Below are 24,782 nucleotides of genomic sequence, written 5' to 3'. Positions count from 1 at the left end.
TGATGACCAGGGGAGCAGTGTTCATTGCACACAGAAATGGGCATCACCTATCCATAAATAGAAAAGTTGTTTCAGGTTGGAGAGTAAAAAGATATTCTCTTTCTGAATTTCTTATAATATGAAGATTTGCACAAAATGCAGCTGTATCTATAGTCTGACCTTCAAGCCGTCTTGCATGCTAACATTATCAAAAGTTCCAGTTAAAGGTAGGTAGCCATGTTGGTCTGCCATAGTCAAAAAATAAATAAAAAATCCTTCCAGTAGCACCCTAGAGACCAACTAAGTTTGTTCTTGGTATGAGCTTTCGTGTGCATGCACACTGGTATCTGAAGAAGTGTGCATGCACACGAAAGCTCATACCAAGAACAAACTTAGTTGGTCTCTAAGGTGCTACTGGAAGAATTTTTATTTTATTTTTTTATTATCAAAAGTTGTTGCTGATATTTTCCATCCCTACTTTGTGATGCAAAGGATTGGCTGAGGCGACTTCACATGTCAAGCATGATTTCTTCAACTGAGATTTAGGCACTGGAATCAGAGATAAACTACGGTAATGCTGGCTCGCTAAAACATTTGCTTGAGATCCCTCAGAAGAGGCATAGCTTTAATCTATAACACATACACCATTGATTGCTGATGATTCAGTGTTGTGACTAGGATTTCAATGTGTAGTTATCTGGGTCTTTAACAGCTTGGTGCACATATAATCAGGGGCGTACCCAGGATCAAAACTGGGGGGGGGGGGAAGCCATGGTCGCTCAGGTTGTGACATTTCAGCACCGAAAAGGTGAATGAAACCAAAATTTTAAGAAAATTATATATAATTATAGCAGTGCTTTATTACGATAGTTATTACAATGATTTGCTTGAAAAAAATAAATTTTTATTCTAGTTACATGTCTTATACTAATATCATTTTTCTTGGGTTTGAAGAAAACTTGTTCAAAACTTTCATTTCAATCCAGTCCTGAGGGTAAAATCCCAACTTTACACAGCATATAAATTGGTTTATTCCTACAGCCTTGACTGTAAAGCATGCTTAAATTCAAGTGTGCCAATTTACATGGAATATTTCTCCTTTATAAAGAACTAGTGGTTTAAGCCTGTTAAAATAACGGGCGCTAGAACAGATGGTGGAGTGGTGGCATCCAGTTCACCTCCTCTCCAGCTACCACAATTCCTTTCTCCCCACACAAAGGGATGTGTGGGTCTCTCTCCCATAGGAGACACCCCATCACATCTCTTCCACCCCCTCACCCCATCCTTCACTCCACTTCCCCCAACACACCCCTCACCTGCCAAGCCTTTCTCCTCACAGGCCACCTTCTTTCTTTTTCCTTTCTTTTTTCATCATTTTCAGTTTATATTGTTTTGCTTACTATTTTCATACAAAAAAGGTAAAGGTAAAGGACCCCTGGCAGTTAAATCCAGTCGCAGATGACTCTGGGGTTGTGGCATTCATCTCGCTTTACAGGCAGAGGGAGCTGGCGTTTGTCCACAGACAGTCCTTTCCGGGTCATGTGGCCAGCATGACTATGCCGCTTCTGGCACAACTGAACACCCGAACCAGAGCAGCACACGGAAATGCGGTTTACCTTCCTGCCAGAGTAGTACCTAATTCTCTACTAGCACTTTTTAGTGTGCTTTTGAAATGCTAGGTTGGCAGGAGCTGGGACCGAGCAACAGGACCTCACCCTGTTGCGGGGATTTGAACTGTATGCTAATTGAAGGAAGCTTTATTACACATTAGTGTACCAGGTTCTCATTTCATAGAAAACACTCACTCTTTTCTGATTAGCTCCTATCTTTCATGGGACTGGTGGCAGTTACCTGAGAGCGATATGAGGTGAGGTGAATAAGCAGGATTTGGAGAACCAATATAAACAGTGTGAGGAGACATGTAAATCATTTGAATTGAACTTGTGCAAATGGTATAAATGACCTTTGCATAAACCTTACCCTTCATTTATAACATAATGGTAGCATAACGAAGTAAGGCTTTAATAATTTCTCCTTATTAGTTGTTCTTTGTTGTTCAGCTCTGGCCTAAGCATGATAATGTAGCATTTCGGGGCAAAGATGCAGCCCAGTAAGCCAGCACTGGAGGCCAAGATGGAGAAGATCTCCACCATCACCATGTACTTCCCTTTGGTGCTTAGGTAGGTTGGGACAAAACACAGCCAAACACTGCAAAACAACAACATGCTGAAGGTAATGAACTTGGCTTCATTGAAACTGTCAGGTAATTTGCGGGCCAGGAATGCTGCCAGGAAGCTGAGGGAAGCCAGGAGACCCAAGTAGCCCAAAACACAGGAAAACAGGACCACAGACCCTTCATTACATTGCACAGTGATTTCTTCCATTAGTGAGTGCATGTCTAAATCGGGGAATGGGGGAGAAGTTGCCAACCAGAGAGTGCAAAGACTTGCTTGAATCAAAGAGCAGGAAAGGACAATGGAGTTGGCCAGTCTTTTCCCCACCCACTTCCTCAGGCTGGACCCTGGTCTGGTGGCCATGAAAGCTACAACTACGGTAATGGTTTTGGCCAGCACACAAGAAACAGCCATGGAGAAGATGATGCCAAAAGAAGGCTGTCTGAGAAAGCAAGCCATATCCCCTGGTTTGCCAAGGAATAACATAGATGATTGAAAGCAGAGCAGTAGAGAGATGAGGAGAGTGTAGGTGAGGTCTCGGTTGTTGGCTTTGACAATGGGTGTATCTCTGTGCTTCACAAAAACTAAAAACACTAAAGTTGTGACAATGGAGAAACAAATAGCAATTGAGGCTAAGCTGATCCCTAAGGGTTCTTCATAAGAAAGAAAGGTGATAGTTTTGGAGATGCATCCATGTTTGTTCCTGTTTGGATATTGGTCTTCTGGGCATCTGAAACAGTCATCCGTATCTTTAAAACAGAAATAGGTCAAATTCCAAATGTAATTCATATTCATCCTCTGCCTCCCATATGACCATTTTGGGAGTTCAACCTGAACATTCCTAATGAACTGGGATAAAATAAAAAATGCACTTTAGTATTGCAATAAGCCCCAAACACATTTAAGTTGTGTGCATTCAGCTTTAATCGCTTGACAGGCAAATAAATAAGTAATAATAAAATTAAAATAGGATGAAAGGGAGAGTGCATCTGGGAATAAAGGCTTTGGCAATCCCTCCCACCATGGAACCCAATATGTTTTAACCATACACCATTTTTTTGTTTTAGGTGTGATCCCCAGCATGTAACTCACGTAAGTTGTGGGCTTACTGTATAACAATTATTCTTAGGAAAGGACTAAACATACAGAAAAACTCTCTGAGATCTTTTTGAAAGGGGACCAGTTTCCCTGAAAAAGGTTGTGGACTCTCCTTCTTTGGAGTTTTTAAGCAGAAGTTGGATGGTCATATGTAATGCATGCCTTAGCTGAGATTTCTGCATTGCAGGTGGTTGGACTAGATGACTTTTGGTGTCCCTTCCAACCTAATCATCCTATGATTAGGCTTATTGTATGGTATTGTGGAACAGATATTCCAACTTCTGGACCTGTTTTGGCTGACTGTGACGACATTGGATCAGACCACATAGCTAATTCTTTTATTAATGATTATACTTTTCTTAAAAATGAAGCAAAATAAGACTGAGGTATTGTTAGTGGGCAGTTCCCTAGACAAGATTGGTGGGAGACTGCCTGCTCTTGGCTGGCTTACAATCCCTCAGCTTTGGCTTGTGGCTCCATCTGGACAAGGATAGCCTAACTTCTGTTCTGCATGCTCTGGAAAAGTCTAGGTTAGATTACTGCGAAGGTATAATTTTCCTTATGTGATGCCTTTTGGAGATTGACCAGTGGTCAATCAAGCCCTGGTATATCACCACCTCACTATTGCCTATCTTGAACTACCTGTGTCTCTAGCCATACAAGTTTAAGCTTGTGTGAAGCTTCTCACTGCTGATACAGAGGGGGCTTAACTTTCCTCCCCAACATAGCAAATGTTGCAGAGAGAATTAAGAAGAAACTTAACTCTCAGACCCAGCATTTACTACTCATAATCACATTTTGATTTCACCTCTTAAAGGCAGAAATTTGTCAAAATCTTCATGATCAACATCAAGACAATCATCAGGAGTGTTAACATTCCTCTACTAATTACAGGTGGGTAGCCGTGTTGGTCTGCCATAGTCGAAACAAAATAAAAAATTCTTTCCAGTAGCACCTTAGAGACCAACTAAGTTTGTTCTTGGTATGAGCTTTCGTGTGCATGCACACGAAAGCTCATACCAAGAACAAACTCAGTTGGTCTCGAAGGTGCTACTGGAAATAATTTTTTATTCCTCTACTAAGTATATCTTTGGCAACAAACAATCTCTCTGATGAAAACAAAAATGGATTCTATGTCACAAACCATTCTGGTCTGAAATCTTCCCTACTGGACATGGAGCACAATCATAGCAGCAAAATTTCTCCCCTTCCTTCCTTTTCTTCTGATGACCAGGGGAGCAGCAGTCATTACACACAGAAATAGGCACCACCTATCCATCAGGAGGAAAGAAAATTCAGATGGGAGAAAGTCTCCATTCCTCCCCACAAAATAATAATAATAATAATAATAATAATAATAATAATAATAATAATAATAATACAATCTTTATTAAGGTCCATAGACCCATCAATTCGTAACAAATCAATAGCCAATTAGGTCATCCTGCCTTCAGGTTACACAAGCAATTTGTTCAAACTTAAAGTAGGGATCATCGGATCACAGAGAAATAGGCACCACCTATAAATAAATGGGAAATTAAAATTCAGATCCGAGAAATGCCCCTACAGAAAAATATTATGTAATTTCTTTGTTTGTTTAATTTTTGCCCAAGAATGGGAAATAAACACTTTCCAGAAATTTTAACTATAAACCTATATTACAAAAGTAGAGCAATAATCCCTAAGAAAACGCAAAAGAAATTGCTCTTTATGATTACAGACTTTTGTTATTTTCAAGCCCTACTTAGACATGCAGAACATGGGACCATTACATTTCAACTATTTTTGTTATTCAGATGAGCTTTAGACTCTCACCAGTGGGACAGAGCTTGCTGGGATCATAATAACACTCCAGGACCCATACCTGGTTAAAACCCTTGTGCCATTTAATCATGTTCTCATGAATGATGATTCTTCTTGATTCAAGAGCGTCATTGTCCACCTGTCCAACTTTCACTCGAAGGAAGGACTTGTTTGGGAATGTGACTATGTTCATGATGTCAAACGCACCTTCCATTTCCTTTTTACCATTGAAACTCACTGTTTCTCCTGCAGAGTTGTTAAATATAATGCTACGAAGAAAAGGTTCCAGCTAATTGAAACATAACAAGACATAAAGGGGTTACAATTGATATGAAATATAACATAATGCTGTTATTTGGAAAGTCCCCATTTTACAACTATTGCTAGATGTAGAAGCTTAGGTGAGGGCAAAAGGCCTTTAATTCAGATTTTGGCTCATACAACCCCTTCTACCCAGAATGGGTTCTGCTGGGTTTACGAGTCATGTGAATGAGCTTAAAAGGTTTTAGAATTGTGGTAATTTTCACCCTCCCATCCCACTAACACCCCCTTTTTGCAACCTATTAAATCCTTGGCTCAGTCAGCTGAAACACAGTTAACCTGGGATGGAAGAGATACATCAGACTATCTTGAGTATTTCTGAGATGGGAAAAATCAGATGGATCAGCCTGAGAGCCATGGATTCCAATAAACCCTCATCCCAGCAGATCTCAGGTTTGGCTTGCTGCCTTTCCATAACAGATTTATTGTAGACCAAATTTATTTTCAGACAAAATGTGCGTGAGATGATGTAAACATAAACCAAATACATTCCTACATTGCTGAGATTGGACTAGATGAGCCTTGTTCTCCTTCCATCTCTAGAATTCTATGACTAAATGATTCTAATTTTCTCATTGAATCAATGTATAATGCCATTTCATCAGGTACTTGTTGACGCAGCCCCACCTTGGAGTATTCAATCCATTGAATTAAGAAGAAATTGATTTCAATATATTACCTGCAGAGGTTGCCAATCTTGAAGATTCAACTTTCCATCTGCCATTAAAGTCTTCTGCTTCAATCTAGTTGAGACAATGGCATGCAAAGCATGAGCCACAACATAGACAGCATTGTAGATACTGTAGCTGTGGCCCGTCATGCCCATTTCAAACAGTGCCCCCGGAAGGCTCTTCAGTCTCTCTTCCCCAGTACAATGTTCATTACTATCCAAAGGAACGCTGGGGTTTGGGAATGTACAGTCAAATGCTTGCTCCCAGAAGTCCTTGAGGAAACCATCTCTGTCTATTCTATCAGGCTTTGTATTCTGAAGAAATGTGTTGAACCCTAGAAGCTCTTCTGAGTGAATTGTTAAGGAAATTGCACCTTGAAAGGACTCAAGATCCCAAGACCTTTGAAAACCTGTTAATATTAACTCAATCTGAGTTGTTATGATCCAAACCTTTCTAAATGATGAGCTTTCCTTATTTTCAGGATCACTAAGAAATATTGCAGTTCTCATCCAAACAACGGTTAAACTTTCTCCAAAGAGTATACATGCACTGACTTTATCATCTGTTAAACACAAATTAATATCCGAGAACACAGCAAATGTTTCACTCAGCTTATCTAAATGGGCTACTTGTGGTATATTTTGGGTGAAGGCTGAACAGATTCCATGCTCAGAAAGTAATGGTTCCAGGGTCTGCAAGAATTTTTCTCCGCCGTCACCCTCTACAACAAAAAGTCCAACCCATGTCCATCCAAAATGCTTTAGTAAGCTGATGATTCCCATATATTGATGGCTGTCATTGGGTACCATGCGGTAAAAAGAAGAGAACTGATCTGCATCACTCTCCCCTGGGGGAAAAGATCCATATGTGAGCTAAAAGGAAGTGTACAGAGAGAATGGAGTTAACATTAAGATAAACCTTCATTTTCAGCATGTGCCTTGTTGTGAAAATCCACATCCCTGTTCCCATTCAAAATTGGTACCTGAGGAATTTTGTAGAGGCCTATGGTGTCAGCCATATAGAAGGAGGTATCAGAGCTAAGTCCTCCAATGATGGCTATGAGGTTTTTATCCATGTCACATTTGTAGTTGGGGATAAATCCATTCGATTTGAAAAGTAGGTCCAGAGTTGTCCGATACGTCATCCTTGCATTGTAATAACTATCATAGATGTGGAATCCAAGGGTGAGATTGGGTAAGATCTTGGGGCTGTCATTTATCTCTTTTACAGCATATGCCAAGGCAAGGGTGTGCTGGTAGAATTTCATCACCACACTGCAAATGAATTCAAGTGTAAATTCTACAATGTGTGAAAACAACATATCAAAACAACAATATGCAAAATTTCTGTGTCAAATTAAAATATAGATCCTAAGAAACCAGAGGCTTTTCTCTTGAGCATGGTTAACGGTGAGATACCCAGCCAGGATAGAATGTTTTTTATGTATGCCACAACAGCCGCTAGAACTTTGCTTGCAAGAAACTGGAAAGGTGAAGAGATTCCGACAGTGGAAGAATGGCAGATGAAGTTAATTGACTTTATGGAACTCGCCGAACTGACCGCGAGAATCCGAGGCCAGAGGGAGGAGAAGGTGCTTCAGGAGTGGAAGAATTTCAAAGACTATCTAAATAAGTGTGTAAAATTGAATATTTGAGCAGAATTAGCTAGATGAAATGGCTTTAGCTAATTGATGTTAGATAAAAATGTGTATAAGAACTATAGTCATGAATGATTTAAACTTGTAAGAACCTTAGGATGGGTAGCCTAAGTGTTGAATTACATTTGATTAATTATCCTAAAGATTTTAAGAAGTATTGTTAATGTTTATGGGAAAAAGATACAAAGTTACCAAAGTATATTCATGTTGAATGCAGCCGGGTTTGCGGGGGAGGTCCATGGTAGAAGAAGATTGAAACTAGAATTAATAAGGATAAACATATATTTTTGTTCATTTTAGGTAGGTATATGTTTTCTTTTGTTTATTGTGATTTTTGTTCGAATTCTTTATTATGTTTTGTTATTTCCATGTGTATTTGTATATGTGTATTGTGTCTGTTCCTTATGCTGAAAATAAAAAAACTATATATAATTTTTTTTTAAAAAAAAACACAAATTAAAATATAGATCAACGTGAGATTATTTTCTCTTCTCGTAAATCATATTTCTAAGCCAAAAACTCCAAACAATCCAAATAACATTTATTTTTCATCAAGTCACTTGCATTCTGGATATTTGAAAAATCTATACTTAATCTGTTGCTTGTACTTTTCAAATGACGTGATTTTAAAAAAAACATAACAAAACCCACAGCTACATCACTTTGGTATGTGAGCAATTCATATACCACGTTTGTCCTGGACCATGAAACCTAGAACCCTAAAAACAGTGACTGCCTAGTAGTGTCTTTCCTGAATTTCTGCTGCAGTTGGCTTTCAAAATCGCTTTTGCAGGTCTTTGGACTATAATAAAGAATGTGTGTGACAATTCTGTACTTATCAGGAAATGTTCCATTGAACTCTGTGGGGCTTACCTCTTAGTAGACAGTTGTGGGTGGGTTGCTGCTCTGCGACAGTTTGGTGGATCATCTGTTTTACTTCTAGCTGATTCCAGATCCAATAATTGACATCTCCAGCTATCTCTGGGAATGTCGTTCTGCTAGAAACTCTGGGGAACTGCTACCCATTACTCTTTATTATACTGAGCTAGATTAAGTATAGTACGGCTCTGCGAAAGCCAGCTTCTGGTGTTTATTTGTAGGACTGCACCATATGAGCCAAGTCCTAGGTGTCCCTGAAGTTACCCCCTCCCCCTCAAAAAACCCACCCCACATTTTTTCCTGCCTGTGACATCAGGACATCGTGTTTGATTCCTTCAGTCATCTTGAGAAGATGGCGGCTCTGGACTATATCATTATTTCCTTACAATTATTTCTTATTAAAATCAATGAAACAAGTTCATTTCAACGTCCCATTGATCCCAAAAGGAAATCATCTAACACATTCCCATTCCAATCTATGCATTTCTATTCAGAACAGCAATCCATTTTGTTCAGTGGGTCTTATTCTCAGAGAAATGAAGCCCTGTGATTTAGTGTGTTTGTGTGTGTGTGTGTGTGTGTGTGTGTGTGTGTCTGTCTGTGTGTGTGTGTGTGTGTAATATGCATTCTTTCATTAAAAATCGCATCCATTTACAAAAATTGTACATTAAACGATACAATAAGAAACATATAAATATTATAATCAGAAATCAGATTTTACATAAACATTTATGCATTCTAAAATGCTTGCATATGTTTGATGTGTAAGAAACATTTTCAGAAGGCATTTAAATGTTGAAATATGTGTATTTTATTGCTTTTAAGTTGTTCTTTTATGTGTAGATGTCTTAGCTGTTTTCATGTCTCATGATAATAAGTTGAATTGCAATTCTGCTGAAAACAGAAATAGGAGCAGAAGTTACCACTGTTGCTCATTCCTTTTATGTCCAGACAAAAAAAATCACTCCCGGGAATATGATAAACATGTGCTGTTCCAGTTACATACAAGATGCAAATGACAATTGATTTATTAAATTTCCCTCCCATTCTTATTGTGTTTCTTATGCATTGAAATTAATTGCATGAAACAATGCAATGGTTACATACGGTACATAAATTCATCTCAGTGGACAGCCAGATGAATAGTTTAGTTTTTGGTGGAAGATAAACTTCAGCAGAAAGGGACATGAGTGGCACTGTGGGTTAATCCACAAAGCCTAGGTCTTGCCAATCAGAAGGTTTGAATCCCCGCGACATGGCGATCTCCCTACTCCTGCCAACATAGCAGTTCAAAAGCATATCCAAGTGCAAGTAGATAAATAAGTACCGCTCAGGCGGAAAGGTAAACGGCGTTTCCGTGCACTGCTCTGGTTTGCCAGAAGTGACTTAGTCATGCTGGCCACATGACCCAGAAGCCGTACGCTGGCTCCCTCGGCCAGTAAAGCGAGATGAGCTCCGCAACCCCAGAGTCATCCCCGACTGGACCTAATGGTCAGGAGTCCCTTTACCTTTACCTTTAAACTTCAGCAGAACAGAACAAAATCTGTGCTGCATGAGATATATACAAGGTAGAATGGAGAACAATGCCTTTTTTCATCTTTAGCCTGATATAAAGCAATTCGGAAATGGAAAAAAAAACCCAATATAAATTGAAGTAATAAATACCTTCCATTAATTTGAGAAGCATGATCCTGAAAATTGAAAGAACACTTCAAACTCCTAATGTGGGACTTCCGGCGGCGACGCCATCGCGGGCGGTCGTGGGTTGCCTCGGCAGTGAGGCGACCCAGGCCGTCCGGGGGTTGGAGCCCCGCTACCGCTAAGCGGGGCTCCGGCGAGGTGCGGGAAGAGCGTCCCGCACCTCGGGCTCCCCGGCGGGCCCACCAAGGCTCCGAACCCTTTCCTCGTTCCCCCTGTAAAGGGGGAGTGGGGGTGAAGGGGCAACAGAGCCGGGCTATAGGGGACATGCCCCAACCGGGCGGCGAAGCGGCGACTGCCGCCCGCGGTGAGCGACATCGTTCTACCTGCAGAAGACTAGAGGAAATAAAACCCGGTGGCCGTGAGTACTTGAATAACGGATCTATTTTGGACATTTGGCGGTCCGGGAGAAACGATGGAGGGGAAGCCCGTTTTTTCTCCCTTCAGAATTAAAAAGTAACTGCTTGAATTCTGACTGCTGTTACAGTGATGGAAACAATGTTTCGATTCTTTGACAAGTGAGACTGATTAGATCCCTTTCGGGGGAGTAAGTAGGAGGTGGATATTTCTCTTTTAAAGTGGATGGATTGTAATCTTTTACCCCCGACTTCGGGGAAAATGGCTGCGAAAATGGCTGCAGAGGTGTCTGTGAGAAACGGAAATGTGCTGCGATAAAGATGGATAAACATTGAAATTTGATACTCTATGCCCGCTTCTACCATGTTAGGTTTCGTTTTTAAGTTAGCCTTGGACACTGAACTGACACATGAACAAAGGATTCCTTTTTTGCAGTTAGAATTGACATACCAGAAATTGACTTTGCTGAACCAGGATTTGGCAGAAAAGACATTTCCCACAGAAAAGACTGTTCAGTCTATTGTTGGAATGGAAGGAAACCTTGGCGGAAAGCTAAGGGGAATTATTGAAGAACAAAACAAGAGGTATCTGCAACTCCGTGAAGACGAAAGATTCAGGATGAGAAAATCGTTTATATCCAGTTTCTGGGGTGAGGGACCAGAAATGATAGGGAAAAGACTTTTAAATTTGCAACCAGAAGAAGAACGGAACTTTGAACTGGAGATGCTGGAAAGAGATGATTTGAGTACCCTGATGCTCCCTGCAAGGACTGTAGAAGACTATGTCTGGAACTGTGGACCTGCAAGAAAAGAGGACTTCCTGGGAAAGGGTATTGGCGTGGGGAGAAAGAAAATGGATAGAAAAGGGATAGGGTGAATTGTATTAAGAATAAATTTGGGATGGCTTATTGGTACCTTGAAGTTGGTGTGTTTAAGATTTTAAGTTTTTGGAACTAGCGAAGAGATATCCGATTTTCTTTTTTTATTAACAGTAGTCTTAGAGTAAGAAGATGATTGATATGATATAAAATAAGAGGTAATATTTGGTGTTATGAAGTTATGAAGCTGAATTATTAATGGTTATGAAGTTAAAATGGGATTAGATACAATGTAAGTTGAAGATTATTGTGAATTTAAAACAAGTTTTTAAGAATTATGTTAAGCTTAGATTGTTAAATGATTTTTTGTAGAGATGATAAGTTACTAAAGCAAGAATGGAACTGGAACCGGAGGAGAGATAGTGGGGGAAGTCACGTGACAATGATTCAACCAAGAAAAGTTTTTTTTTCTTTTTTTTGTAACCAAGAAAAAGAATTGTTGTTATATTTGTATTTGTATTAATGTTGGGTTTGTGTTTGTGTGTATGTTTGTGTTGTGTGATTCTTTGTTTTGGAAAACTAATAAATTCTTTATAAAAAACAAAAACAAAAAACTCCTAATGTGATTGAGAATGAGGATTTTCCAGGGTTGGATGTATTGGATTATTTGTGACCCAGTTATTTATTTACTGGAAGTGTTTCTATCCCTTCTTCAGCAAAGCGGTTTACACAGGATAATTAGTGCTATAAGCATTAAATTAGTGCTTTAAGCATTAAAATCTAAAGTATATGACACAAAGGTCACAGGTTTCTGGCATGTGTTTGAGTGTGTATGTAGATGTATGTGTATGTGTATGTGTATGTCGGGCTAGCTTTAAAGGTGACCTGGAAACTACAACTAATCCAGAATCTAGACTGGTTACTGGGAGCGGCCGCCGAGCCCATATAACAGGTCCTGAAAAACCTACATTGGTTCCCAATACGTTTCCGAACACAAGTCAAAGTTTTGGTGCTGACCTTTAAAGCCCTAAACGGCCTCAGCCCAGTATACCTGAAGGAGCGTCTCCAGCTACATCATTCTGCCCGGACACTGAGGTCCAGCGCTGAGGGCCTTTTGGCAGTTCCCTCACGATGAGAATTAAAACTACAGGGAACCAGGCAGAGGGCCTGCTCGGAAGTGGCGCCCGCCCTGTGGAACGCCCTCCATCAGGTGTCAAAGAGAACAACTACCAGACTTTTAGAAGACATCTGAAAGCACCCCTGTTTAGGGAAGTTTTTAATGTGTGACATTTTAATGTATTTTAATGTTTGTTGGAAGCCACCTAGAGTGGCTTTGGAAACCCAGCTGGATGGGCGGGGTACAAATAATACATTCTTCTTCTTCTTCTTCTTCTTCTTCTTCTTCTTCTTCTTCTTCTTCTTCTTCTTCTTCGTAGTATTAGTATTATTATTATTTATATATGTGTATGTGTATGTAGATAGATGATAGGTAGGTAGATAAATAAATAGATATAGATAGATAGATAGATAGATAGATAGATAGATAGATAGATAGATAGACATTTCTTTAAGGTTGCCATATTTCAAGAAGTAAAAATCCGGACACAGGTGCTCATCCTTTTGGGGGGGTGATTGTCCAAAGTTCAGCTTTTTTTTTTTTTTTAGCAGGGAACACAGAAAACCCTGGACATATACAGGTAATATTAAATTAAAAAAATCCCCCCAGGTGCCAAGGAAGCACATCCACCTCCCACCCCTGCACATTACTTAAATCCTCAGGTTCATATGGCAACCCTACTCAATCGGAAATAAGTTGGTGCACAAATGCTTTTTTAAAAGTTAAAAGGAAGCTTAAAATCTAGGAGGCATGACACAAAAGTAATGGGGATTTGAAGGGACACAGGGGAGACACTTACTATGGAATTTTGAACATGTTCTGTGAAGGCTGTTCTCTGAAGAAAACTTCATCAAATACATAAAAGATCTGAGAAGAAATCCCACCGATAATGAGGCCACCTGGCTGGTACCACTCATGGGGAACAGGAAAGGGGTCACTGGTGAGACACCTGCTCGTATCTGCATTGTACACACTAGGTACATGCAAAAACAGAAACACAAATCCACAAAACATCCTAGCAGTGCAGCTTGTTTCCTTTTGCACAAGCCTCTTACGGAGAAAAATCTTGCAGTCTATGTCTTTATCAGTATACCTTTTAGATATTTTCAGGTGCTTTAACTGATCTGTAATATGTTGTTGCTCTCATTTCCTTTGAGAGCAAAAGACTACATTGGGTAATAACTGGCTCTGGCAATACTGTTCCAGAAGATATTTATGAGTTGCATTTACAATCAAAGGGTTACAAATGGAGCCTTGATTAGAAGGTGAGATAGCCAGCAACCATTTCAGGTCTGGCCAATAAAGGGAAAATGTGAGAAATAAGATGAGCATGGTCTCCTCTGGCCTTTGCCTCTACCCTCACCACTCCACTAAATACAGAATCATTTATTATAACAACTTCTAGGCTTTCTTATTGAATCTTTCCAAGTGACGACTGAAAAGTCTCCTGAGTCTTGACAAATTGAGCAAAATATAATGATTTTTTTTAATTGCATGCATAGAAAATATTGTTTTCAAAGTTTTAGCTCAGAGTGGTAGTTTTGGTAACCAACATGTTCAGCTGGGTTTGTTTTCTAATATGTGACTCCATGTTACCTCTGTCCCTGACTGGCCCACTAAGTGGCAAGTGGCTTGAAATCTTCTGTGGCAAATAAACATACCCAAGAAAGTCAGAGTCGTGCCATTTTCTTTGTGGATGCAAAGAAGCAAATCCTGAAATAAAGGGCACAGGTGGAAGCCTAGTTTTACTGAAGCACTTGGAAACACATTTCTTCACTCAATTAATATAGGGGAGCCTCCTCCCAGCAAGCACAACACTCACACACTAGATGCATTATCAAAAAGAGGAGAAATAATCAATTGATTATCCAGACCGTTAAAACTTCCAGATGTTGTTGTTGTTCAGTCGTTCAGTCATGTCCAACTCTTTGTGACCCCATGGACCAGAGCACACCAGGCACCCCTATCCTCCACTGCCTCCCGCAGTTTGGCCAAACTCATGCCAGCCGCTTCGAGAACACTGTCCAACCATCTCATCCTCTGTTGTCCTCTTCTCCTTGTGCCCTCCATCTTTCCCAACATCAGGGTCTTTTCCAGGGAGACTTCTATTCTCATGAGGTGGCCAAAGTACTGGAGCCTCAACTTCAGCATCTGCCCTTCCAGTGAGCACTCAGGGCTGATTTCTTCAAGGATGGATAAGTTTGATCTTTTTGCAGTCCATGGGACTCTCAAGAGTCTCCTCCAGCACCATAATCCAAAAGCATCTATTCTTCAACGATCTGTCCTCTTTATTGTCCAGCTCTCACTTCCATACATTACTACTGGGAAAACCATAGTTTTAACTATATGGGCCTTTGTCGGCAAGGTGATGTCTCTGCTTTTTAAGATACTTTCTAGGTTTGTCATTGCTTTTCTCCCAAGAAGCAGGCTTTTTTTATTTCATGACTGCTGTCACCATCTGCAGTGATCATGGAGCCCAAGAAAGTAAAATCTCTAACTGACTCCATTTCTTCCCCTTCTATTTGCCAGGAGGAGAAGGGACCAGTGGCCATGATCTTAGTTGTTTTTTTTTTTAATGTTGAGCTTCAGACCATATTTTGTACTCTCCTCTTTCATCTTCATTAAAAGGTTCTTTAATTTCTAAAACTTCCAGATAGTGTTTTGCAAACATGCATAACCTCCAGATTGCATTACTAATGCAGTGCACCTTTCTCTCAAAGCTATCACTGCCATCTTATGAAGTTTCTTACTATCTCTGTCAATGGATTCATTCCACACCTTCAGCATCACAACTCCACCATTTGTTTGGCTCACTCCTCCAGGAACCTTTGTGAAGGTCTTGTCCATTACATCCTCTGCAACCATTCTCCTTTCCTGCTCAGGCAGACCTTGATCAGTACCCCCCTCCCCCAAGGTCCTGTGTATTCCTTGGTCTAATCTTTCTCTGATCCATTTGTATTCATCATTTTATCCTCAGCTATGAGCTCATTCAATTGCTCACTCAATAAATGCCACACAATACCAATAATCAGTGGGGTATTCAACAATATCATCACCATATAGGATTATATTTCTCTCCACTTTAACAGTGTCTGCCTTGAAATCTTGTGTCTGTCTCTTTCACAAAGAAGTGCTAAGCAATGTAGTTTCAGTTCTGCAGCCAGTACTCACAGATAGGAAGGGGTGTTAAAAGTAAGGGAAAAATAATAATAATTCTTAATCACCAGAGCATCCTTATCCATTTATCATCTTTCTAAATCTGAAATAAATAATTATGTCTTTGGTATTATTTTACAGTCTGGTAGTTATTCCAGCTAATGTTATTGGTATTTGGTATTGGTTATTTGGTATTATTTTACAGTCTAGTAGTTATTCCAGCTCTTTTTATGGCAGCAGTCAATTAAGGTTAATTGGCAGAAAGTGTCATCCAAATTAAAATCTCAAAATATCCATATCTCAAGTATTGTTAAAAGAGAAGAGAAGTTTAGCTGAACTGAGGTGCTGAGAGCTAACCTTCAAGGATATTATACAGTATCTGGGCACAGTGGTGGATTCTTGCTCCAAAACTTTATCTGCAGCCAAAAAGTTCTCATACTCAGTTTAAAGAATGGCTTTCTTCAGAGCATGTGAGGTTAATCTCCCTATCACACAAGGGAGGGTGTACTAACAAAGAATTATGTCTTGGTTATCAATGAGAGTATCAACCAGCAAAATTTCCTCCAAGAAGTCAACATGTAAATAATTTTAAATGACCTTGTGTAAATAGTATAAATGAATTGTGCACAAACCTTCCGTTTTAAAAATAAAATGATGGCAAATCAAAGAGATGCCTTAATTCTTTATTCTTATTAGTTGCTCTCTGTTGTTCAGCTCTGGCCTCAGCATGATAATGTAGCATTTCGGGGCAAAGATGCAGCCCAGTAAGCCAGCACTGGACGCCAAGATAGAGAAGATCTCCACCATCACTGTGTATTTCCCTTTGGTGCTCAGGTAGGTAGGGACAAAGCACAACCAAACACTGCAAAAGAGCAACATGCTGAAGGTAATGAACTTGGCTTCATTGAAATTGTCAGGTAATTTGCGGGCCAGGAATGCTGACAGGAAGCTGAAGAAAGCCAGGAGACCCAAGTAGCCCAAAACACAGGAAAACAGGACCACAGACCCTTCATTACATTGCACAGTGATTTCTTCCATTAGTGAGTGCATGTCTAAATCGGGGAATGGGGGAGAAGTTGCCAACCAGAGAGAACAAAGACTTGCTTGAATCAAAGAGCAGGAAAGGACAATGGAGTTGGCCAGTCTTTTCCCCACCCACTTCCTCAGGCTGGACCCTGGTCTGGTGGCCATGAAAGCTACAACTACAGTAATGGTTTTGGCCAGCACACAAGAAACAGCCATGGAGAAGATGATGCCAAAAGAAGGCTGTCTGAGAAAGCAAGCCATATCCCCTGGTTTGCCAAGGAATAGCAAAGAAGATTGAAAACAGAGCAGTAGAGAGATGAGGAGAGTGTAGGTGAGGTCTCGGTTGTTGGCTTTGACAATGGGTGTATCTCTGTGCTTCAGAAAAACTAAAAACACTAAAGTTGTGACAATGGAGAAACAAATAGCAATTGAGGCTAAGCTGATCCCTAAGGGTTCTTCATAAGAAAGAAAGGTCATCATTTTCAAGATGCATCCATGTTTGTTCCTGTTTGGATATTGGTCTTCTGGGCATCTGAAACAGTCATCCATATCTGAAAAACAGAAACAGGTCAAATTCTAAAAAAAAATATTTTGCTTCTTCTGCCTCCCATATGACCATTTTGCTATTTTAACCTTGACATTTTTTAATGCACTGTGGTAAAATGAAAGTGCTATTTAGTTAGCCCACAACTTACACACATTTGACCTTTGTGCAATTTACACAATAGGCAAGCAAATGAAAAATAAATAGAGCAAAACGAGCTTGTGTCTGGGAAAAAAAGACTTGGCCAATCCCACCAGCTGTTGAATCCAGTGTTTTTGACTATACACAATTTGGACTATGTGTGATCCCAGAATGTAAGTCCTGAGTAAGTTATGGGCTGAAGTAAAGGTAAAGGTAAAGGTAAAGAGACCCCTGACCATTAGGTCCAGTCGCGAATGACTCTGGGGTTGCGGCGCTCATCTCGTGTTATTGGCCAAGGGAGCCGGCATACAGCTTCTGGGTCATGTGGCTAGCATGACAAAGCCACTTCTGGTGAACCAGAGCAGCACACCGAAACGGCGTTTACTTTCGCACCAGAGCAGTACCTATTGGCAGGAGCAGGGACCGAGCAGCAGGAGCTCACCCCATCGCAGGGATTCGAACCACCGACCTTCTGATCGACAAGCTCTAGGCTCTCTGGTTTAACCTACAGCGCCATCTGCTGTGGGTTAAACCATAGAGTAAGTTGTGGGTTTACTGTATAACATTTATTCTAAGGCATGTTATGTGATACTATGTAGCAGCTATGACAACACCTGCACCTATTTTGCCTGAAAGCAGAGACAGTGGGTAGCTATTTTCATGATTTTACTTATAAACTGAAGCACAATCCAGATAAGAATGAGGCATTCTTTGTGGATGGTTCCCTAGATTAATTGGAGGTTGCCCCCTTCAGCTTTGGCCGCCACCACAGCTACCTTTTTCTGGACAGGGATAGCCTAACGTCTGTCATCTATGCTTTGGTACTACAGCAGGTTATAGATGGGCCACCACAGAACATGATTTAGAATCTTCAGCTGGTGCAGAATTCCGTGGCCATGTTGTGTTCTACGCAAGACAGTGTGAACATAAAACTCACTCTAGCCTGACTGCACTAGGTTCCCATTAGTTCTTGGCCCATTTCAAAGTTCTTGTTTTGATACATAAGGCCTTAAAATGGCCCAGGATGAAATCCTCCCAGGACTGCCTCTCCCCATTTGAACTGTACCAGAATTTCCTATTGCCATCGGAGGCTCTTCTCCTACTTCCTCTACAAGAGATCTGGAGAATGGCAATCCCCCAAATTGACGTTTTGTGTGGTGGTTGCCCGTTTGTGGGATGCTCTCCCCGGGGATGCTCCTGTCGGAATATCATTATGTATATATTTAGGTTCAAGGCAAATGTGTACATTGACAAGCAAGCCTTTTGGCTTGTAACTATATGTGGCCTTTTAGAAGTGGGTGGAATGTTTTCAACGTATTTCTCTTGGCTTTCATATATGTATGTGGAGTTTATTGTTTATTTCAGGGTTGGCCCAAGACATTTTGGCACCTGAAGCAGATCCCAAGTGGCAACAGAAAGAAGAGGGGATGGAAAATTCACAATGATATCTTGTACCCATGCGCATTCTGCTTCCTGAGGCAGTCACCTGACCTTTCCCCATCGGTAGGTTGGTTTTGAATTAAGAACCATACTGGGATTTGCTGCCCTGCTGGACCTTAATGGTAGACCTTCATATTTCCTCATGGGTCAGCCAGCCCTAGTCTATTTGGTCGTAAATCACAATGTAAAGTGATTTTAAAATTTAATAACCGAATAATCAATAAAACAATCCCAATGCATAGTTTTTATTATAGCCTTGGGAGATGGTATAGACATTGAACGCAGAAGTTCCATTGACAGCCAGTGTTGCTGTATCTTTTTGTTAAACTGTTGTATCCCTGGGGAAAGAAAGGGGTCTAACAAAACTTCACTGAGGAGGGGATCTTTACCTGTTGTGAGGCAGACATTAACCAGCATAGAAGAAATCTTGCCCAGGCAACAGTCTCTACCTTGTGTAGACCTCCCTCAAGAAACAAAATGTCCCTGGGAAGATATTGGAAGTCAACAGAGAAACATTCCAGGCAGCATGGTAATTAAACATAGCAATTAGATCTAAAGAAGCAAACCATCCTAATCCTATCCTATGAAAATAAAACATGAATTATATGTCACAAACCATTCTGGTCTGAAATCTTCCCTACTGGACATGGAGCACAATCATAGCAGCAAAATTTCTCCCCTTCCTTCCTTTTCTTCTGATGACCAGGGGAGCAGCAGTCGTTACACACAGAAATAGGCACCACCTATCCATCAGGAGGAAAGAAAATTCAGATGGGAGAAAGTCTCCATTCTTCCCCACTAATAATAATAATAAAAATAATATACTTAATTTCTTTATTTGTTTTCTTTTTTGCTTATGAACTGGAAAGACTCAATTCAGAAATTTTAAGCATATATAAAAGTAGAGCACAAATCCCTAAAAACGTGGATAAGACAATTGATCATTGGTCCATCTGATTGTTTTTTATTACAAACCAGTGTCATTTTCAAAGCCCACTTGGAGATGCAGAGGGAACATGGGACCATTGCATTTCAGCCATTTTGTTCTTCAGATGAGCTTTGGAATCTTACCAGTGGGACAGAGCCTGCAGGTCCCACAATTACAATCCAGGGCCCATACCTGGTTAAAACACTTGTGCCATGTAATCTTGTCCTCATGAATGATGAATCTTCTTGCTTCCAAAGCATCATTGTCTACTTGTCCCACTTTCACTCGAAGGAAGGACTTGTTTGGGAATGTGACTATGTTCATGATGTCAAATGCACCTTCTATTTCCTTTTTACCATTGAAACTCACTGTTTCTCCTGCAGAGTTATTAAATATAATGCTACGAAGAAAAGGTTGCAGCTAATTGAAAAATAACAAGACATAAAGTGATAAAATTGATAAACAATTTAAGCAAAATGCTGTGTTTTGAAAAGTCCCTCTTTTAAAACTATAATGAAACCACGGTTCCCAAACACCTTCATCATCTTACAATTTGGCTCCCGAACGCCAAAAAACCTAGAACTAATTGCTCTTGTTTTCAAATCTTTTTTTTTTTTTAAACCCAACCTTTGACACAGATTCTGCTTGAGTGTAAGAATCTCTTGCAACCAATCAGAAGCCCCACCTTGGTTGTTGAAGGTTTCTGGAATGGATAAACAGGTTGCAGGAACGGATTGCGTTCAAGAAATAAGGTTTGACTTTATTTCAAAAAGTGAGGGCAAAAGGCCCTTAATACAAAGTTTGGCTTATACAACCCCTTCTCTCCCGGAATGGGTTTGTCTCGGTCTCTAGCTCATGTGAATGTGCTGAAAAGGTTTTAGAATTGGAATAATTTTCCTGCCCTCCGCCCAACACCCCCTTTGTGCAAACTATCAAATCCTTGGCTCAGTCAGCTGAAACACAGTTAAACTGGGATGGTGGACATACATCAGAGTATCTTCAGTATTACTGGGGTGGGAAACATCAGTTGGTTAAGCCCGAAAGCCACCAATTCCAATAAACCCTCATCCCAGCAGATCTCAGGTTTGGCTTGCTGCCTTTCCATAACAGATTTATTGTAGACCAAATTTATTTTCACGCAAAATGTGCATGAGATGATTTAAACATAAACCAAATACATTCCTACATTGCTGAGATTGGACTAGATGAGCCTTGCTCTCCTTCCATCTCCAGAATTCTATGACTAAATGATTCTAATTTTCTCATTGAATCAATATATAATGCCATTTCGTCAGGTACTTGTTGACGCAGCCCCACCTTGGAGTATTCAATCCATTGAATTAAGAAGAAATTGATTTCAATATATTACCTGCAGAGGTTGCCAATCTTGAAGATTCAACTTTCCATCTGCCATTAAAGTCTTCTGCTTCAATCTAGTTGAGACAATGGCATGCAAAGCATGAGCCACAACATAGACAGCATTGTAGATACTGTAGCTGTGGCCCGTCATGCCCATTTCAAACAGTGCCCCAGGAAGGCTCTTCAGTCTCTCTTCCCCAGTACAATGTTCATTACTATCCAAAGGCACGCTGGGGTTTGGGAATGTACAGTCAAATGCTTGCTCCCAGAAGTCCTTGAGGAAACCATCTCTGTCTATTCTATCAGGCTTTGTATTCTGAAGAAATGTGTTGAACCCTAGAAGCTCTTCTGAGTGAATTGTTAAGGAAATTGCACCTTGAAAGGACATAAGATCCCAAGACCTTTGAATTTCCAATAATATTAACTCAATCTGGGTTGTTATGATCCAAACCTTTCTAAATGATGAGCTTTCCTTATTTTCAGGATCACTAAGAAATATAGCAGTTCTCATCCAAACCACGGTTAAACTTTCTCCAAAGAGTATACACGCACTGACTTTATTATCTCTTAAAGAGAGATAGATATCCAAGACCACATCTATTGTTTCAATCAGCTTATCTAAATGGGCTACTTGTGGTATGTTTTGGATGAAGGCTGAACAGATTCCATGCTCGGAAAGCAATGGTTCCAGGGTCTGCAAGAATTTTTCTCCACTGTCACCCTCTACAACAAAAAGTCCAACCCATGTCCATCCAAAATGCTTTAGTAAGCTGATGATTCCCATATATTGATGGCTGTCATTGGGTACCATGCGGTAAAAGGAAGGGAAATGACCTGCGTCACTCTCCCCTGGGGGAAAAGATCCATATGTGAGCTAAAAGTAAGTGTAGAGAGAGAATGGAGTTAACATTAAGATAAACCTTCATTTTCAGCATGTGCCTTTTTATTCAACAAATGTAATTCAAAGCAAAGTGTGGGTTCAGGGACAGGTAAACCCATCTTCCCTTTTCTAGGTAAATTTTCTAGAATTATTATGATTTTTTTTTGGAAATTCAGCACTAGAGTGTTAGGCTAGTGCCTCTGTTGATAGTATTTTTCTAAAGCTTTATTATTATTATTATTATTATTATTATTATTATCATCATTATGATCATCAGTATTATTACTATTATTATTATCATTCTAAATTGAATCCCAGCTATTAACATAACTGCTTTATTTTTCACCAGTTGATGTTTCAAAAATGTTTTCTAACTGAGCTTGATGGCCAATCTGGATTATAAGCAATGGAAGAACATACATTGTGAAAATCCACATCCCTGTTCCCATTCAAAATTGCTACCTGAGGAATCTTGTAGAGGCCTATGGTGTCAGCCATATAGAAGGAGGTATCAGAGCTAAGTCCTCCAATGATGGCTATGAGGTTTTTCTCCATGTCACATGTATAGTTGGGGATAAATCTATTCGATTTGAAAAGTAGGTCCAGAGTTGTCCTATACGTCATCCTTGCATTGTAATAACTATCATAGATGTGGAATCCAAGGGTGAGATTGGGCAAGATCTTGGGACTGTCATTTATCTCTTTTACAGCATATGCCAAGGCAAGGATGTGCTGGTAGAATTTCATCACCACACTGCAAATGAATTCAAGTGTAAATTCTACAATGTGTGAAAACAACATATCATGTAGCATTTCTGTCTCACATGAAAATATAGATTGAAGTGAAATTATTTTCTCTTCTCGTAAATCATATTTCTAAGCTAAAAACACCAAACAATCCAAATAGCATTTATTTTTCATCAAGTCATTTAATTCTGCATATTTGAAAAATCTATAGTTAATCTGTTGCTTGTACTTTTCAACTGACTTGATTTTTATAAAAAACAAAACAAAACCCGCAGCTACATCGCTTCGGTATGTGAGCAATTCATATACCAAGTTTGTCCTGGACCATGAAACCTAGAACCCTAAAAACAGTGACTGCCTAGTAGTGTCTTTCCTGAATTTCTACTGCAGTTGGCTTTCAAAATCGCTTTTGCAGGTCTTTGGACTATAATAAAGAATGTGTGTGACAATTCTGTACTTATCAGGAAATGTTCCATTGAACTCTTTGGGGCTTACCTCTTAGTAGACAGTTGTGGGTGGGTTGCTGCTGTGCGACAGTTTGGTGGATCATCTGTTTTACTTCTAGCTAATCCCAGATCCAATAATTGACATCTCCAGCTAGCTCTGGGAATGTCGATCTGCTAGAAACTCTGGGGAACTGCTACCCATTACTCTTTATTATACTGAGCTAGATTAAGTAATAGTAAGACAGCTTCTGGTGTTTATTTGTAGAACTGCACCATATGAGCCAAGTCCTAGGTGCCTCGGCAGTTACCCCCTCCCCCCCAAAAAAATCCCACCCACATTTTTTCATGCCTGTGACATCAGGACATTGTGTTAGATTCCTTCAGTCATTTTGAGACTATACCATTATTTCCTTACAATTATCTCTTATTAAAATCAATGAGACAAGTTCATTTCAACATCCCATTGATCCCAAAACATCTGAAACTTTCCCATTCCAATATATTGCTTTTCTATTCAGAACAACAATCAATTTTTCAGTGGGTCTTATTTTCAGAGCAATGAAGCACTGAGATTTAGGGTGTGTGTGTGTGTGTGTGTGTGTGTGTGTGTGTGTGTGTGTAAAATATACAATTTTTCATTAAAAAATTGCATCTGTTTAAAAAAATCTATATTAAATTATACAAAAACATATAAATATTATAATCAGAAATCAGATTTTAAATAAACATTTATGCATTCTAAAATGCTTGCATAAGTTTGATGTGTAAGAAACATTTTAAGACGGCATTTAAAAATTGAAATATATGTGTTGTATTACTTTTTAATTGTTCTTTTATGTGCAGATGTTTTAGCTCTTTTCATGTCTCATGAAGGTAAGTTTTCTGTTTTCAACAGAAATGGAAGCAGAAGTGACCACTGTTTGCTCATTCCTTCTATGTCCAGACACGAAATCACTCCCAGGAATATGATAAACGTATGCTGTTCCAGTTATATACAAGCTGCAAATGACAACTGATTTATTAAATTTCCCTCCCTTTCTTATTGTATTTCTTGTGCATTGAAATTAATTGCATGAAATAATGCAATGGTTACATACGGTACATAAATTCATCACAGTGGACAGGCAGATGAATAGTTTAGTTTTTGGTGGAAGATAAACTTGAGCAGAAAGGGACATGAGTGGCGCTGTGGGTTAATCCACAGGGCCTAGATCTTGCCAATCAGAAGGTTTAAATCCCTGTGACAGGGTGAGCTCCCGTTGCTCAGTCCCTGCTCCTGCCAACATAGCAGTTCGAAAGCACATCCAAGTGCAAGTAGATAAATAGGTACCGCTCTGGCGGAAAGGTAAACACCATTTCCGTGTGCTGCTCTGGTTTGCCAGAAGTGACTTAGTCATGCTGGCCACATGACCCAGAAGCTGCACGCTGGCTCCCTCGGCCAATAAAGCAAGATGAGCTCCGCATCCCCAGAGTCCTCCCCGACTGGACCTAATGGTCAGGAGTCCCTTTACCTTTACCTTTAAACTTCAGCAGAACAGAACATA

At 39.9% G+C, this 24,782-nt stretch overlaps 2 protein-coding genes across 2 annotated transcripts; both read right to left on the bottom strand.

Moving 5' to 3' along the window:
• Nucleotides 1–2,000: 2,000 nt before the first annotated feature.
• LOC117058925 (vomeronasal type-2 receptor 26-like) lies at nucleotides 2,001–15,436 on the bottom strand. The gene is made up of 6 exons (XM_033170340.1): nucleotides 15,322–15,436; nucleotides 7,029–7,345; nucleotides 6,209–6,918; nucleotides 6,055–6,118; nucleotides 5,116–5,343; nucleotides 2,001–3,002 (listed from the first exon to the last, which is right to left on the bottom strand). Exons 1-6 carry the CDS (start codon nucleotides 15,434–15,436, stop codon nucleotides 2,001–2,003), a joined length of 2,436 nt encoding a protein of 811 aa, XP_033026231.1.
• Nucleotides 15,437–16,397: 961 nt separating this feature from the next.
• LOC117058924 (vomeronasal type-2 receptor 26-like) lies at nucleotides 16,398–22,792 on the bottom strand. The gene is made up of 4 exons (XM_033170339.1): nucleotides 22,466–22,792; nucleotides 19,999–20,226; nucleotides 19,495–19,621; nucleotides 16,398–17,304 (listed from the first exon to the last, which is right to left on the bottom strand). Exons 1-4 carry the CDS (start codon nucleotides 22,790–22,792, stop codon nucleotides 16,403–16,405), a joined length of 1,584 nt encoding a protein of 527 aa, XP_033026230.1. The 3' UTR covers nucleotides 16,398–16,402.
• Between the last annotated feature and the right edge of the window lie 1,990 nt (nucleotides 22,793–24,782).

Source organism: Lacerta agilis, chromosome 14, assembly GCF_009819535.1.
Source record: "Lacerta agilis isolate rLacAgi1 chromosome 14, rLacAgi1.pri, whole genome shotgun sequence".
In the NCBI taxonomy this organism is placed as follows: Eukaryota; Metazoa; Chordata; class Lepidosauria; order Squamata; family Lacertidae; genus Lacerta; species Lacerta agilis.
The sequence above is the reverse complement of the archived record's forward strand: the minus strand, read 5'-3'. Positions and strand labels throughout refer to the sequence as shown.

Bases quoted from the DNA above. Each gene is read 5' to 3' on its own strand.
- LOC117058925 (XM_033170340.1), bottom strand. From the start codon at position 15,436: ATGGTTGCAGAGGATGTAATGGACAAGACCTTCACAAAGGTTCCTGGA. The intron at 5,344-6,054 runs GTAATATATTGA...TGTTTCAATTAG, and splicing joins AAGATTGGCAACCTCTGCAG to CTGGAACCTTTTCTTCGTAG. The intron at 3,003-5,115 runs GTATGGGTCCTG...ATTTTATCCCAG, and splicing joins GGCACAAGGGTTTTAACCAG to TTCATTAGGAATGTTCAGGT.
- LOC117058924 (XM_033170339.1), bottom strand. From the start codon at position 22,792: ATGAAATTCTACCAGCACATCCTTGCCTTGGCATATGCTGTAAAAGAG. The intron at 20,227-22,465 runs GTATGTTCTTCC...TTTTTCAATTAG, and splicing joins GGGATGTGGATTTTCACAAT to CTGCAACCTTTTCTTCGTAG. The intron at 17,305-19,494 runs GTTTGTGACATA...TCTGTTTTTCAG, and splicing joins GAAGATTTCAGACCAGAATG to ATATGGATGACTGTTTCAGA.